The 16,059-nt window shown below is 48.6% G+C and overlaps 1 protein-coding gene across 1 annotated transcript in view; it reads left to right on the top strand.

Annotated features, from left to right (window-relative positions):
• EIF4EBP1 (eukaryotic translation initiation factor 4E binding protein 1) overlaps window positions 1-15,476 on the top strand; it is a 33,778-nt gene extending 18,302 nt beyond the window's left edge. Inside the window, exons 2-3 of the mRNA XM_039463353.2 lie at window positions 8,466-8,645; window positions 11,242-15,476. Of these exons, the coding sequence (XP_039319287.1) occupies window positions 8,466-8,645; window positions 11,242-11,273 (212 nt within the window). The 3' untranslated portion in view covers window positions 11,274-15,476. The remainder of the gene's footprint in view (window positions 1-8,465; window positions 8,646-11,241) is intronic.
• Window positions 15,477-16,059: the final 583 nt, after the last annotated feature.

The raw sequence follows: 16,059 nt of genomic DNA, 5'->3' as shown, positions 1-16,059 counted from the left end.
CAGTGAGTAAATAAATGAGACCAGCACACCTACTTTCAGGAAAAAAGATTGAGCAAAGACTGGCTAATCTGTGGGTGAGGATTAACACTTTTGTCCCTGGACTGCAGTCGTCTCTATACTTGAATACGGTTCACGGAGTTTAGGTGTAGTGTAGATTTTGTTTTTGTTTTTGAGACAGTCTCACCGTGTCACTCAGGGTGGAGTGCAGTGGCCAATCTCGGCTCACTGCAACATCCGCCTCCCAGGTTCAAGCAGTTCTCCTGCCTCAGCCTCCCAGCTAGCTGGAATTAATGGGTGCACGCCAACACGCCCAACTAATTTTTGTATTTTTAGTAAAGACAGAGTTTCGCCATGTTGGCCAGGCTGGTCTCGAACTCCTGACCTGAGGTGATCCACCCACCTTAGCCTCCCAAAGCACTGGATTACAGGCATGAGCCACCATGCCCAGCCTGAATCACTTTTTTGTTAGATGAGAGTTGTTAGTTTGTTTGCTTGTTTGTGTGTGTGTGTGTTTTTTTGTTTTTTTTTTTTTTTGAGATGGAGTTTCGCTCTTGTTACCCAGGCTGGAGTGCAATGGCGCGATCTCGGCTCACCGCAACCTCCGCCTCCCGGGTTCAGGCAATTCTCCTGCCTCAGCCTCCTGAGTAGCTGGGATTACAGGCACGAGCCACCATGCCCAGCTAATTTTTTGTATTTTTAGTAGAGACGGGGTTTCACCATGTTGACCAGGATGGTCTTGATCTCTCGACCTCGTGATCCACCCGCCTTGGCCTCCCAAAGTGCTGGGATTACAGGCTTGAGCCACCGCGCCCGGCTTAATGTGTGTGTGTTTTTTAAGGCAGAATCTTGCTCTGTTGCCCAGGCTGGGGTGCAGTGGCATAGTCTTGGCTCACTGCAACGTCTGCCTCCCCGGTTCAAGCAATTCTTCTGTCTCAGCCTCCCAAGTAGCTGGGACTACAGGCGCACACACCACCACACCACACCCGGCTAATTTTTGTGTTTCGAGTAGAGACAGGGTTTCACCATATTGGCCAGGCTGGTCTCGAACTCCTAACCTCATGATCTGCCCACTTCAGCCTCCCAAAGTGCTGGGATTAAAGGCATGAGCCACCGTGCCCGGCCCTCACCAGTTTTTTTCACTGTGGGCCCCTGTGCCAAAATCAGTTTCTGGAGGTCTTTATCTTCACTCTTGATTCTGAAGCAGGGGAGAGGAGAGGGTTTAAGGCTCACCATTCAGGAGGTCAACTTTAAGTTCCCTGTCACCCCCCTCCTTGGGGTAAGGGACATCTGGCACCCCTCTGGTAAGGTTGCTCAAGAGAGTAAGCCTCGGGGCAGCTGCCAGACACTGCTAAGAACCTGGGATTTTCATTTTCCATAAAAGCAGTCTCCCTGTTATCAGCCCCTCGCTCCAGATTCCATGCTGTCCCTAACTCCTGAACCTTCCTGGGCAAATGGAGAACTTGCTCCCCCTCCACCTCCCTGCATTTCAGTGTCGCCCGCCGCCTCCCTGTGAGATTGTGGTCCCTACATGCACTTGCCTCTCTCTTTACCTGTTGTGATTTGGGGTGACAGTTGGAGCTCTCCCTGCATCCAGGTTGGAAAGCGTGCTCGTCCTTCTCATTCTTGGTGTTTGGCATGACTTCTGAGATAAGAAGTAGGAGAAAAATGTCATGACTCTACCTCTTGCAGTCACCTTGATCCTCAAAAGCACTTCATACTCTTCTTTGTAGTGACCTAGTGGAGGTGGGTCATTTACCCCAGTGTAGAGAGGGGTCCAAGACAGGCTCACTGAGGAAACAGGACCTCAGCTAAAGAGGTTTTGTTTTGCTTTTATTTATTTATTTTGTGTGTGTGATGGAGTCTCGCTCTGTCTCCCAGGCCAGAGTACAATGGCATGATCTCGGCTCATTGCAACCTCCACCTCCCAGGTTCAAGTGATTCTCCCGCATCAGCCTGCCAAGTAGCTGGGATTAGGTGTGTGCTGCCATGCCCAGCTAATTTTTGTATTTTTAGTAAAGGCAGGATTTCACCATGTTGGCCAGGCTAGTCTCGAACTCCTGACCTCAGGTGATCCACCTGCCTCAGCCTCCCAGAGTGCTAAGATTTACAGCCACCGTGCCTGGCCTATTTTGCTTTTAAAAATGAGGTCTCGCTGTGTTGGCCAAGCTGGTCTGGAACTCCCAGCCTCAAGTGGTCCTTTAACCTTGGCCTCCCAGTGTCAGGATTTACAGATGTGAGTCAGTGCGCCCAGTCATAGCCCCCACCTTTGGCTAAAGAGTTTTAAGTTTTATGTGGAAGCCACATTTCTGAACATTGCTGTTTACTCCTCACAGCCCCCTCTCCAACTGAAATACTCTGATTTTATTTATTTATTTGTTTGTTTGTTTGTTTGTTTGTTTGAGATGGAGTCTTGCTCTGTCGTCCAGGCTGGAGTGCAGCGGCACGATCTTAGCTTGCTGCAAGATCTGCCACCTGGCTTCAAGTGATTCTTCTGCCTCAGCCTCCTGAGTAGCTGGGATTACAAGCATGTGCCACCATGCTCGGCTGATTGTTTTTGTATTTTTAGTAGAGAGGAGGTGTCACCATGTTGGCCAGGCTGGACTTGAACTCCTGGCCTTGTGATCCACTGACCTCAGCCTCCCAAAGTGCTGGGATTACAGGCGTGAGCCACTGCACCCAGCAAATACTCTGATTTTATTAGGTAAAATTGGAATTCTTGTTTTTATTTATTTATTTGAGACAGAGTCTCACTTTGTTGCCAGGCGCCAGACTGGAGTGCAATGGCACAGTCTCGGCTCACTGCAACCTCCGCCTCCTGGGTTCAAGCAATTCTCCTGCCTCAGCCTCCCGAGTAGCTGGGACTACAGGTGCACGCCACCATGCCCAGCTAATTTTTGTATTTTTAGTAGAGACGGAGTTTCACCATGTTCCCCAGGATGGTCTCGATCTCTTGATCTCGTGATCCACCTACCTCGACCTCCCAAAGTGCTGGGATTACAGGCTTGAGCCATCGTGCCTGGCTGGAATTCTTATTTTTAAGTAAGTGCAGTAGCCATAGGACAAAGGGCACGGAGACTTTTTCTTTCTCTCTTTTAAGTATAATTAGTGATTTTTTTTTTTTTAATTTTCTTTTTGAGACAGAGTCTTGCTCTGTTTCCCAGGCTGGAGTGCGGTGGTGCGATCTCAGCTCACTGCAGCCTCCACCTCCCAGGTTCAAGTGATTCTCCTGCCTGAGTCCAGAGTAGCTGGGATTATAGGTATGTGCCACCATATCAGCTAATTTTTGTATTTTTGGTAGAGACGGGGTTTCACCATGTCGGCCAGGCTGGCGAAAGCAAGATCTTAAAGAGGTGAGATCTTTGCCACAACCACAGGGCTCAAGATGCTAACACAAACAGAAGTAGCCAGTTCGAGGACTGAGTTGGTTAATGAGGATTACTAATAGAGATAACTTCTTCCTAGTTGTTTAGGCAGGATACATTATTTGAGTGCATTTTCTCATCTACACTGATCAAGCTAGTTTGAAATTCTTCTTATCAGCCCTTAACTATGTTAACTTTACCAACACAGACTTTGAAATATTTTTTTTCTTATCATGAAAAGCTTTTAAGTTTTTTGCCTAGACTCCAAAGTAAGAAATCAATTTAAATGATATAACTTTCAAACTAGATTTCTGAAAGACTTTATGCATCATCATTAAATCTAAATTGATTTTTCTTTAAAAAAAAAAAAAAAAGATCTTAAAGAGGTATTTGTCCTCCCATGTTGATAGCAGCATTATTCACAGTAACTGAGAAGGAGAAGCAGCCCCGTGTCTATCACTCGGAGGAGAGAATAAGCGTGATGAGCACACACTCACAATGGGGTGTTATTCAGCCTTCAGCTGGAAGGAAATCCTGCCACAGGCTACAGTGTGGAGTGGCCTTGAGGACATCATGCTAAGTGAAATAAGCCAGCCATGAAAAGGCAAATCCTGTATGATTCCACTTATGTAAGATACCTAGAGTGGTCAAATTCAGAGAGACAGAAAGTGGTAACCTGGTTGCCAGGGCCTAGAGGAAGAGAGGAATGGGAGTTGGGTTTTGTTGTTGTTGTTTTTGAAATGGAGTCTCACTCTGTCACCAAGCTGGAATGCAATGGGGCGATCTCCGCTCACTGCAACCTCCGCCTTCTGGGTTCCAGGGATCCTCCTGCCTCAGCCTCCCAAGTAGCTGGGTCTAGAGGCATACCCCACCGTGATCAGCTATTTTTTTTTTTATTTTTAGTAAGCGGGGTTTCACCATGTTGGCCAGGATGGTCTTGGTCTCTTGACCTTGTAATCCGCCTGCCTCAGCCTCCCAAAGTGCTAGGATTGCAGGCATGAGCCACCACACTGGGCTGGGAGTTGTTATTTGATGGGTGTAGAGTTTCAGTTTTGCATGATGAAAACATTTTGGAGATGAATGGCAGTGATGGTAGCACAGCACTGAGAATTTATTTAACACTACTGAACTGTACCCTTAAAATGTTTAAGACAGTCAATGTTACGTGTACTTAACCACAATTTTTAAAAAATCACTAGGGGCTGGTGACTTTTAAAGAGGCTCTCCAGACGATTGCTGGCCCCTGGGCTCTTCTATTTAATCTTTAACTTTTAGGTTTCACTCTATGGTAAACAAACCAATTAAAAAAAAAACAAAAACAAAAACAAAAAACATGGTGGCTCATGCCTGTAACCCCAGCACTTCAGGAGGCTGAGGCCAGTGGATCACTTGAGGTCAGGAGTTCAAGACCAGCCTGGCCAACATGGTGAAACCGTCTCTACCAAAAAATATGAAAATTATTCGGGCATGATAGCACATGCCTGTTGTCCCAGCTACTGGGGAGGCTGAGATGGGAGGATTGCTAGAACCCAGGAGGCCAAGGTTGTAGGAAGCCAAGATCGCGCCACTGCATTCCAGCCTAGGTGACAGAGTGAGACTCCATCTCAAAGCAAACAATAAAAAGCAAAGTTGGGGGGAAATAAGAAGCAGGGGCCGGGCGCGGTGGCTCAAGCCTGTAATCCCAGCACTTTGGGAGGCCGAGGCGGGTGGATCACGAGGTCAAGAGATTGAGACCATCCTGGTCAACATGGTGAAACCCCGTCTCTACTAAAAATACAAAAAATTAGCTGGGCGTGGTGGCGCGTGCCTATAATCCCAGCTACTTAGGAGGCTGAGGCAGGAGAATTGCCTGAACCCAGGAGGCGGAGGTTGCGGTGAGCCGAGATCGCGCCATTGCACTCCAGCCTGGGTAACAAGAGCGAAACTCCGTCTCAAAAAAAAAAAAAATAAATAAAAATAAAAATAAAAATAAGAAGCAGGGAGACTCCTGCCGAGTCTCGCAGATTAAGAAACAACAGAAAAAAAGTGGTCCCATCTGGAGCCAAGATGTCCAGCCACTTGTCCACTGAGTCCCCACCCTGCTGCCTGAACGCTGGGGTCTCTGGGGAGGGGATGATTGTACAGCCCCAAGCCTTGCAGAGTGGAGCAATGCCACATCTGGCCTCTAGAACCGAAACAAATCTGGGTCACTTTTTTAATAATTTTTTTTTTTTTTTTTTTTTTTTTTTTTTTTTTTTAGACAGAATCTTGCTCTTGCCCAGGCTGGAGTGCAGTGGTGCGATCTCGGCTCACTGCAACCTCCACCTTCCAGGCTCAAGCGATTGTCCCGCCTCAGCCTCGAGAGTAGCCGGGTCTCCATGCGCCCACCACCACACCCAGATAATTTTTTATATTTTTAGCAGAGACAGGTTTTCATCATGTTAGCCAGGATGGTTTCAATCTCCTGACCTTGTGATCCACTCGCCCTGGCCCCCCAAAGTGCTGGGATTACAAGCGTGAGCCACTGTGCCCGGCCTGGGTCACTTTTTAAAAAAGAGAGTTAGAAATTGGTCTTCCCTTTCCTCCCTTCTCACCTGCCCCTGCCATGCAAAAAGAGTACACCACCACTCTCCATCTGTAATCTACTGGGCTCACAGGCACTCAGACCTAGAAGGTGCATGGGTCTTTATTTTACAGATGAGGAGACAGCGGCCCAAAGCAGGGGTTGCAAGGAGTAACATGCATAGGGTCACACAGCTGGCTGGGAGTGGAGACCAAAGTGCAGCCTGGCTCTTTCCTTTTACCGCCTTCCTCCTAAGAAACAGCTGGAGTTCCCCAGGCAATGAGCAGGGCTGTCAACTTCACTGCCTCTCCTGCAAGGGAACAGGAAAGTAAGACCAGTGACTGCCTGGGCACAGCCAGACTAGAGGAACATGGCTGGCAGGTGAACTTTTCTCTTTAGTTATCTCTCTGCATTCCTCTGCCCTTCAGCATCTCAGGTCTTCCTCAGCATGGAGCTACATTTCATGAATTCATGCTCAGTCTCTGAGATGGAAACTGGTGCCTTTCCAGGAGTTTACAGAGAGTCCAGTGCTGAGCATCAAGAAATGAATCTCAGAATGTACAAATATTATGGCTCCATAAAAATTAAAAATCACAAAAGTAAAATAAAGCATGAGAAATGAATCTTGGCCATGCGCAGTGGTGCACACCTGTAATCCCAACACTTTGGTAGGCCACGGCAGGCAGATCACCTGAGGTCAGGAGTTTGAGACCAGCCTGGCCAATATGGTGAAACTTCGTCTCTATTAAAAATAAAAAATTTAGCCAGGCGTGGTGATGCAGGTCTGTAATCCCAACTACTCAGGAGGCTGAGGCAGGAGAATTGCTTAAACCCAGGAGGCGGAGGTTGCAGTGAGCTGAGATGGCGCCACTGCACTCCAGCCTGGGCAACAGAGCAAGACTCTGACTCAAAAAAAAAAAAAAAAAGAATCTTATCTGGTGGAATGCCACTCATCATTACCCCTAAGTGAGGGAGAGATTTCAAGTTATTGATAAGGAAGGGCATTCCTGAAGCCCTCAAATCATGGTTCCAAAACTTAGGTTATTCATATTTCATCTGCACAGTTATTACCATACTTTGCATTCCATTTGTATAGATATTTAATATTTCTTTATATCACCTTAGATTTTGAATTTAATTTACATTATTTTATCATAGACTCTATCATATATTGATATTAAATAGCAATATTAAAAGGAATTGCTGTCACTACTATATATGGAAAACCAGATTCACTTGCCATAAATAGAAGGTAGCTATAAAAAGAAATAATCATGACAGCAGACAGTTTTAACATTCTTACTAGATTCCACTGCCCTCTGAAGGCTTTGAGCCTGAAGCCTGCTCTTTGCTGAAAAGGGAGCAGTCAGCAAATGCAGTCAAGGTGTTGGAGATGATCAGCACCATACAGCTTTTTTCGAGACAGAGCCAAAGAAGAATAACCTCCTTGTTGGGCGCAGTGGCTCACGCCTATAATCCCAACAGTTTGGGAGGCTGAGCCAGGTGGATCCCTTGAGCCCAGGAATTCGAGACCAGCCCTGGCCAACATGGTAAAATGCCATCTCTACTAAAAATACAAAAATTAGCCAGGCGTGTTGGTCTTTAGACCCAGCTACATGGGAGGCTGAGGCAGGAGGATCACTTGAGCCCAGGTGGTGGAGTTTGCAGTGAACTGAGATCACGCCACTGCACTGCAGCCTGGGTGACAGAGTGAGACCCTGTTTAAAAAATAAGGGTCAGGCACAGTGGCTCATGCTTGTAATCCCAGCACTTTGGGAGGCCAAGGTGGTCGAATCACCTGAATCAGGAATTCAAGATTAGCCTGACCAGCATGGTGAAACCCATCTCTACTAAAAATACAAAAATTAGCAGGGCATGGCAATGGGCACCTGTAATCCAAGCTACTTGGGAGGCTGAGGCAGGAGAATTGCTTGAACCTGGGAGTCAGAGGTTGCAGTAAGCTGAGATCCTGCTACTGCACTCCAGCCTGGGCGACAGAGTGAGACTCGGTCTCAAAAAATTATAATAACCTCCTCACTGTTCACTGCTATTTGATAGATCAGGTAGGCCTGCAAAAATTTTGGGTCCCCTACTGTGAGAAAAAGACTCATTTCCTTGTTAGTACAGTAGTGAATTTAAAAAGATTTTTTTTTTTGTTTTTTTTGTTTCGCTCTTGTTGCCCAGGCTGGAGTTCAGTGGTGTGATCTGGGCTCACTACAACTTCCGCCTCCCAGATTCAAGTGATCCTCCTGCCTCAGCCTCCTGAGAAGCTGGGATTACAGGTGCTACCACCAACCCTGGCTAAATTTTGTATTTTAGTAGAGACAGGGCTTCACCATGTTGGCCAGACTGGTCTCAAACTCCTGACCTCAGGTGATCCTGCCCGCCTCAGCCTCAGTCCCCAAAGTGCTGGGATTACAGGCGTGAGCCATCGCATCTGGCCTCCTCTGGCTTTTTCAGGAGAATCTGCTGCCTATGCTGGAGCCACACCTTAAAAAAGTGGAAAAACCAGCAGGCAGGAGGTTGCAGGTGGCTTCAGCAACCTTCTTGTGCCCTTCTAGGTACCAGGATCATCTACGACCGGAAATTCTTGATGGAGTGTCGGAACTCACCTGTGACCAAAACACCCCCAAGGGATCTGCCTGCCATTCCTGGGGTCACCAGCCCTGCCAGTGATGAGCCCCCCACGGAAGCCAGCCAGAGCCACCTGCGAAATAGCCCAGAAGATAAGCGGGCAGGCGGTGAGTGGTGGGGCTTGGCCCTTGGGAAAAGGAATGCATGAGGCTCCTGGAGTCCATCCACCGGGAGGAATTCCAGGGAGGAGGAATGACAGGGCCTCTGCCCTACCCTCTAAGGGGCAGCTCAGAGCCCAGAGGGTGACAGTAGGGGCGGGGAGGTTTAGTTCTTCATTGGTAGCAACTTTCCCCCTGAAAGGGGCCCACACACCTCAGGAAAGATGATCTGGCACCATTTGGTCATGTAATTAGTGCGGAGCTTGTTTGAAATGGCAGTGGCTGCACACAGCAACTTTCATAAGCATCCCCCTCTATATAATTGTTCCTGAAGCGTTTCCACTTGGAACACACCCATGATGTTTGTGGTGCAAGAGACAAGTTATCAAAGGCACAGTGTACTTGTCCGTTGGGAAATTACATGTCTAATGTCTACAAGATAAGAAATACATCCGGGATGACTCCTGTTGGGCTGCTGGTCCCTAGTGGATCTTTATGAAGACAGGTAAAAACAATGCAGCCAGTTGTCTCTGCCGCTTTGACCTTTGGTAGCTGGGTTCTTCCTGGTGTCCCCACCTCCCGAGTAATCAGAGCAGCCACTCTGGTGGTGGTGTCAGTGAATGTACTCTTTGTGGCACCCTGATTGGCTTGGCAGAGTGTCAGAGTTTTTGTAAGCACTTCTGGGCAACTATAGTCAGTCTGGAACCCGCTGACCCTTCACCCAGAAGGCTATACACCAGGCCCAGATAGGGAGCAGCAGGAACCTCAGCTGGGCTTGCCCTGCTGACAGCAGCTGAATTCATCTCCCCAGGGCCCGCAGGACATGATTCATAATTATCTTGGGAACCTCACAGTTCAAGACAGACAGGAGTTGCCTGTGTCTTAGTCTTTTTTTTTCTGGCTGTAACTGAATACCTGAATACCTGGGTAATTTATGAAGAAAAGTGGTTTATTTCTTACAGTTCTAGAGGCTGGGAAGGCCAAGGGCATGGTGGCTGCAACTGCTTGGCTTCTGCTGAGGGCCTCCTGCTGCATCATAACATGGCAGAAAGCATCACAGGGCAAGCGGGGCACAGGACAGAGAACCAAGCTGGCTCTTTGTTACATTCTTGTGATAACTAGCCCACGCCTGTGGTAACCCATTAATCCAGGAGTGGGTTAATCCATTCATAAAGACGGAGCCCTTGTGACCCAATTACCTCTTAACAGCCCCACCTCTTAATACTGTTACATTGGGGATTAAGTTTCTGTATGAATCTCAAACCATAGCAGTCCAGCCCTGTACCCCCAAAATTCATGTCCTTCTCATATACAAATATATTTAGTTGATCCACCTATCCCCAAAGACTTAACGTGTTCCAGCCCAGCTCGAAACCTCAAAGTCCAGAGTTTCATCTGAATCAGATGAGACTCAGCATGATTCGTCTCAAGCTTAATTCCCTTCCAGCTGTGAGATTGTGAAACTAAACAACTTATCCACTTTCAAAAAATAGGGGCTCTCCCTGGCCCTAAAACATCAGCTGGTGGCCAGACACAGTGGCTCATGCCCAAAACCTCAGCACTCTGGAAGACTGAGGCAGGAGGAATACTTGAGGCCAGAAGTTCAATACCAGCCTGGGCAACAAGGTGAGACCCCATCTCTACACAAAATTTTAAAATTAGCCAGGCGTGGTGGTCCACGGCTGTAATCCCAGCTACTCAGGAGGCTGAGGCAGGAGGATCACTTGAACCCAGAAGGTCAAGGCTACAGTGAGCTATGATTGTATAACTGCACTCCAGCCTGGCCAACAGAGTGAGACCCTGTCTCTAAAGAAAAAAGCAAAAAGAACAAAAAATTCAGCCCAAGTGATATAGTTTGGATATTTGCCCCTGCCCAAATCTCATGTTACATTGTAATCCCCAGTATTGGAGGTGAGGCCTGGTGGGACATGTTTGGTTCATAGGGACAGATCCCTCACAACTTGGTGTTGTCCTCATAATAGTGAATGAATTCTCGTGAGATCTGGTTGTTGCAAAGTGTGGCAGCGCCACCCCACCCTCTCTTGCTCCTGCTTCCTCCATGTCACATGCCTGCTCCCACTTTGCTTTTCATCCTGAGTAGAAGCTCCCCGAGGCTCCCCAGAAGCCAAGCAGAAGCCAGTGTCATGCTTGCACAGCCTGCAGAACCATGAGCCAGTTAAACCTCTTTTCTTGGCTGGGCGCAGTGGCTCATGCCTGTAGTCCCAGCACTTTGGGAGGCCGAAATGGGCAGATCACCTGAGGTCAGGTGTTCAAGACCAGCCTGACCAACATGGTGAAACCCTGTGTCTACTAAAAATACAAAAATTAGCTGGGTGTGGTGGTGGGTGCCTGTAATCCCAGCTACTTGGGAGGCTGAGGCAGGAGAATCTCTTGAACCCAGGAGGAGGCAGAGATTACAATGAGTCGAGATTGGGCCACTACGCTCCAGCCTGGGAGATGGAGACTCCATCTCAAAAAAAACAAAAAACTTCTTTTCTTTATAAATTACCCAACCTCAGGATTTCTTTACAGCAATGAAAGAACAGCCTCATATACCAAGCATTCACCTATTGTTGACCTGGCCCTCTGTCCCCTCTCTCCCCAGGTGAAGAGTCACAGTTTGAGATGGACATTTAAAGCACCAGCCATCGCACGGAGCGCTGCCAAGGGGCCCCTCAGGCCCTTCCCGGGAGGAGTCCCACCAGCCAGGCCTTACAAAAGTGGTCATCCTGGGCAGGTGTCGGCGTGGGGTCGGCCACCCCAGCCCTCTCTCCCTCACTCAGGGCACCTGCCCCCTCCTCTTTGTGAACACCAGCAGATACCTCCTTGTGCCTCACTGATGCGGGAGCTGCCGCCCCAAGGGGAGTGACCCCTGCCAGCCAGCACACCCTGCAGCCAAGGGCCAGGAAGTGGACAAGAACGAGCCCTTCCGTCCGAATGATCGGGGGCACAACCACCCCTTCCTTAGGTTGATGTGCCTGGGAAAGCTCCCTTCCCCCTCCTTCCCCAAGAGAGGAAATAAAAGCCACCTTCGCCCTAGGGCCGAGAGTTAGGCCCTGTCTGAGCTTTTTTCAACTCTATATGGTAACTAACACCAGCTGCTATCTGTACAGTGCTTCTTTTTTTTTTTTTTTGAGACGGAGTTTCACTCTTGTTGCCCAGGCTGGAGTGCAATGGCACGATCTTGGCTCACTGCATCCTGTGCCTCCTGGTTCAAGTGATTCTCCTGCCTCAGCCTCCAGCCTCCCAAGTAGCTGGGATTACAGGCACCTGCCACCACAACCAGCTAGTGTTTTTTTGTATTTATCGTAGAGACAGAGTTTCACCATGTTGACCAGGCTGGTCTTGAACTCCTGACCTCAGGTGATCCACCTGCCTTGGCCTCCTAAAGTGCTGGGATTACAGGCATGAGCCACCACGCCTGGCCTTGTACAGTGCTTCTGAAGCATGGGGCTATCCTTATTTGATTCTGACTCTGATCCTGTGGGTAAGTAGAAAAACTGTTATCCTCACTTTACAGGTGAGAAGACTGGCACAAGAACAGGTAAAATAAAATTGCACAGCTGCTGAATGGCATGTGGGACCTGGTTGGAGTCCTGCTACATTTTTTTTTTCTTTCTTTTTTTTTTTTTTTGAGATGAGATCTTGCTCTGTCATCCCGGCAGGAGTACAGTGATGGTGCAGTCCTAGCTCACTGCAGCCTCAAACTCCTGGGTTCAAACGATCCTCCTGCCTCAGCCTCCTGAGCAGCTGAGACTACAGGTTCACATCACGATGCCTGGCTAAGTTTGTTCTGTGTAAAGATAAGGTCTTGCTGTGTTGCCCAGGCTGGTCTTGAACTCCTGGGCTCAAGTGATCCTCCCACCTCAGCCTCCCAAAGTGTTGGGATGACACATGTGAGCCACCACACCCAGCCCATGCCCTGCTATTCTTGATGTCTTGTTTTTCAGCAGCAAGGCAGTTGCCTTGCTTCTGGGCTTTCTCCCCCTTCTCTCAAACCCAAGCCTGTCAAGTTTGTCACCTTCCCCTCAAGGTCCATTCCATGCAAGAATCAAAGGGAAGAGCCCTGCCTTGGCCAGTGTGGCATCTGATCCACAGGCACTAGACCTTTGCCAAGTGATCGCTTTGTGTGAGCTGTCACGAGTGGCACAAACACAGACAAGCTCTCTGCCTTAAAGATTTTCATTGAAATGTAAGATTTGCCCAAAAGTGGGCCAGGCGCAGTGGCTCATGCCTGTAATCCCAGCACTTTGGGAGGCCAAGGTGGGCAGATCACAAGGTCAGGAGTTCGAGACCAGCCTGGCCAATATGGTGAAACCCTGTCTCTACTAAAAATACAAAAATTACCTGGGCCTGGTGGCACTCGCCTCTAGTCCAAGCTACTCGGGAGACTGAGACAGAAGAATCGCTTTAACCTGGGAGGTAGAGGTTGCAGCGAGCTGAGATCATGCCACTGCACTCCATTCTGGCTAACAAAGTGAGACTCCATCTCAAAAAAAAAAAGGTCTGCCCAAAAGTAAAGGTAGCATAGGCTGGGCACAGTGGCTCAAGCCTGTATCCCAGCATTCTGGGAGGCTGAGATGGGAGGATTGACTGAGACCAGGAGTTTGAGAACAGTCTGGGCAATGCAGTAAGAACCCATCTCTATAGAAAATTTTTTAAATAGCCAGACATAGTGGTGCATACCTGTGGTCATAGCTGCTCAGGAGGCTGAGGTGGGAGGAACACTTGAACCCAGGAGTTCAAAGCTGCAGTGAGCCACGATTGTGCCACTGTACTCCAGTGACAGAGTTGAGGCTTCATAGAGGTGATGCTACAGCTCCAGCCTGGGAATGAGTGGGTTGGGGGAGGCAAGGACCCCTGTGTTTCCAAGCTCAGATGGTCTTGGGGAGCTGGGGTGTTCAGGGATGGGACATCAAGTAGCCTGCTTTGGTCACAGCAGGCAGTTTGTGTGGGTGAGAATGACTTTTACAAATGGCCAAAGAAGGGTGAGGTGTCTGAAGGTCTTGAATGCTAGGCAGGGATCTTTGCTGAGGAACAATAGGTATTTCTCATTACAGGATATGCTAGGGGGTGGACGGATGGCCTGTGAACAAGAGGCAGTGGCTGGCATTTACTTAAGCTCCAGGTACATGGCGCTTGTCCACCTGCCATTTGGAGAGCAGCAGATGATCAGTGGCCAAGTCGCTTGCCTGGCCTTCTCCATAGTTGGGTTGGAGCCCCCTTCCCTCACAAGGACTGAAAGCAGCTGAGTCCAGGCACATGGTGATACGTGGCAGGCCTGGCCTTTGGCGTGCTGCCTCCAAGCACGCAGCAAAGTATCCATATTGATGGAAAAGAGACGCTAAGGATGGGACACTACCAGTGCAAAGAACAATGAAAGTTTCAAGTAGGCTCAAAGGAGAGGTTGGCTCAGACTTCCCAATTCCTTAGCTTTCAGATAAAAGCATCTTGCTCCAAGGCCAGGTGCAGTGGTTCCTGACTAATCTCAATGCTTTTGGGAGGTTAAGGTGGGAGGACCACTTGAGGCCAGGAGTTTGATACCAGCCTGGGCAACATAGTGAGATCCCTATCTCTACTACCAAAAAAAAATTTTAAATTAGCCAGACATGGTGGCACACGCCCGTAGTCCCAGCTGCTTGGGAGGCTGAGGAGGGAGGATCACTTTTAGCTCAGGAGATCGAGGCTGCAGTGAGTTATGCTCATAGTACTGCACTACAGTCTGAGTGACAGAACAAGACCTTGTCTTTAAAAAAAGGGCCAGGTAAGGTGGCTCATGCCTGTAATCCCAGCACTTTGGGAGGCTGACTTGGGCAGATCACCTGAGGTCAGGAGTTTGAAACCAGCCTGGCCAATGTGGCAAAACCCCTTCTCTACTAAAGATACAAAAATTAGCCAGGCGTGGTAGTGCACACCTGTAATCCCAGCTACTCGGGAGGCTGAGGCATGAGAATTGCCCAAACCAAGGCGAAGGCTACAGTGAGCCAAGATTGCACCAGTGCACTCCAGACTGGGTGACAGTGAGACTCTGTCTCACAAACAAACAAAACTCACTCTGACATTCCACCAGAGGTCTTGCCAGCCTATAGCTCCATTTCCCTTCTTGGTCTTATGTCTCAAGGTCTAAGAGACAGGGTTTAAAAAAATGATTTATCTGATAGTTCAAGGGCCGCAGTAAGATAATTGTTCAGGCTGGGCATGGTGGCTCATGCCTGTAATCCAGCATTTTGGAAGGCATCCCTTGAGGCCAGCAGTTCAAGACCAGCCTGGGCAACATGGCAAGATCTCCCCATCTCTGAAAAATAGAGACAAAAAAAAAAGAAAAGAAGTGTGCATCTTTCCCGCTGAGCAGAAGCATCCTCCCGAGGGCCCCAGGTGTGTTCTGAGTGTCAATTCTAGCTGGGTGCTATGGAATGGCCATAATCCACAACACAGTACTTGTCCTCAAGGAAATTAAAATCCTGGGGAAAGCGAGACTGTTGTGGTCCATCTGAACATGCGTGTGCACTGAGCTCCAAAGCTTCTATAGAGATGCTCACTCTAGGGGAACATCACAGTCTGGCGCTGCGACCCTTCAACATCACCGAAACCACTGTTTCTGCCATTGGGGAACCCCTCCGAGAACTATTGGACAAACGCCACATTCCATGACCCAGGAGAGACAAATGAGTGTTTTTAGCGCTGTGTGTGTTTTCTCAAAGCACTTCCAACCTGATCAGGAAATGAGAAGTCCTCCAAATAGTAAATGATCATTGGAAATATAAAGCAATTTGGATACGTCTCTGTAGCAAGGTGTAAGAAAAAAACTTAAAAAAAAAAAAAAAAGAGAAAACAAGGAAATGTAAAGCAATACTTAATTGCTTGCCCAGTGAATGGAGGGAAGGCTGTGCGTGCCCCAAACTGGAGGAATCTGAGGTTTGAGAAGCCTTCACGGAGGAGGTGTGGCTTGATAGGACTGGTAGGATTCCTGCGTCACGAATGGCCTAAGGTACAGGAGCCCCTAAGAACAGTTCACCTGGAGAAATGTGGACGCTGTTAGGCTTTCTATGCATGAAAGAAGAAGCTGGCCCGGCAGTGGAGATGGGAATGGGGTGTATTGGGAAGGAAGCTTGACACCCTTGGGTGTGGTAGAGGGAGGAGGGATGTGTTGAAGGTATCTGGTCCAGGAAACCCAGGCAAGAGATCAGAAAGGAATTGCTGGTTTAGGAATTAGGCAGAGTTAACAGCAAGGAGGCCAAAGATGGAACTGTGGGTAATGTTCCCAGTGAGCATGAGTGGAGTGTGGTGAGCTGAACTGGTGCTTTTCCAACCTCCAGACTGCTGTTGACACAGCTGTGGGCGTCGCTCCAACTCCCAGTTAGCCAGACAGGTATCACCAGGCTCTTTGTCCTGGCACCCTTCAGTGCGACATTCATCAGGATGA

This window comes from Saimiri boliviensis, chromosome 13, assembly GCF_048565385.1.
Source record: "Saimiri boliviensis isolate mSaiBol1 chromosome 13, mSaiBol1.pri, whole genome shotgun sequence".
In the NCBI taxonomy this organism is placed as follows: Eukaryota; Metazoa; Chordata; class Mammalia; order Primates; family Cebidae; genus Saimiri; species Saimiri boliviensis.
Note: the sequence above shows the minus strand (reverse complement) of the source record. Positions and strands in the feature narration are given on the sequence as shown.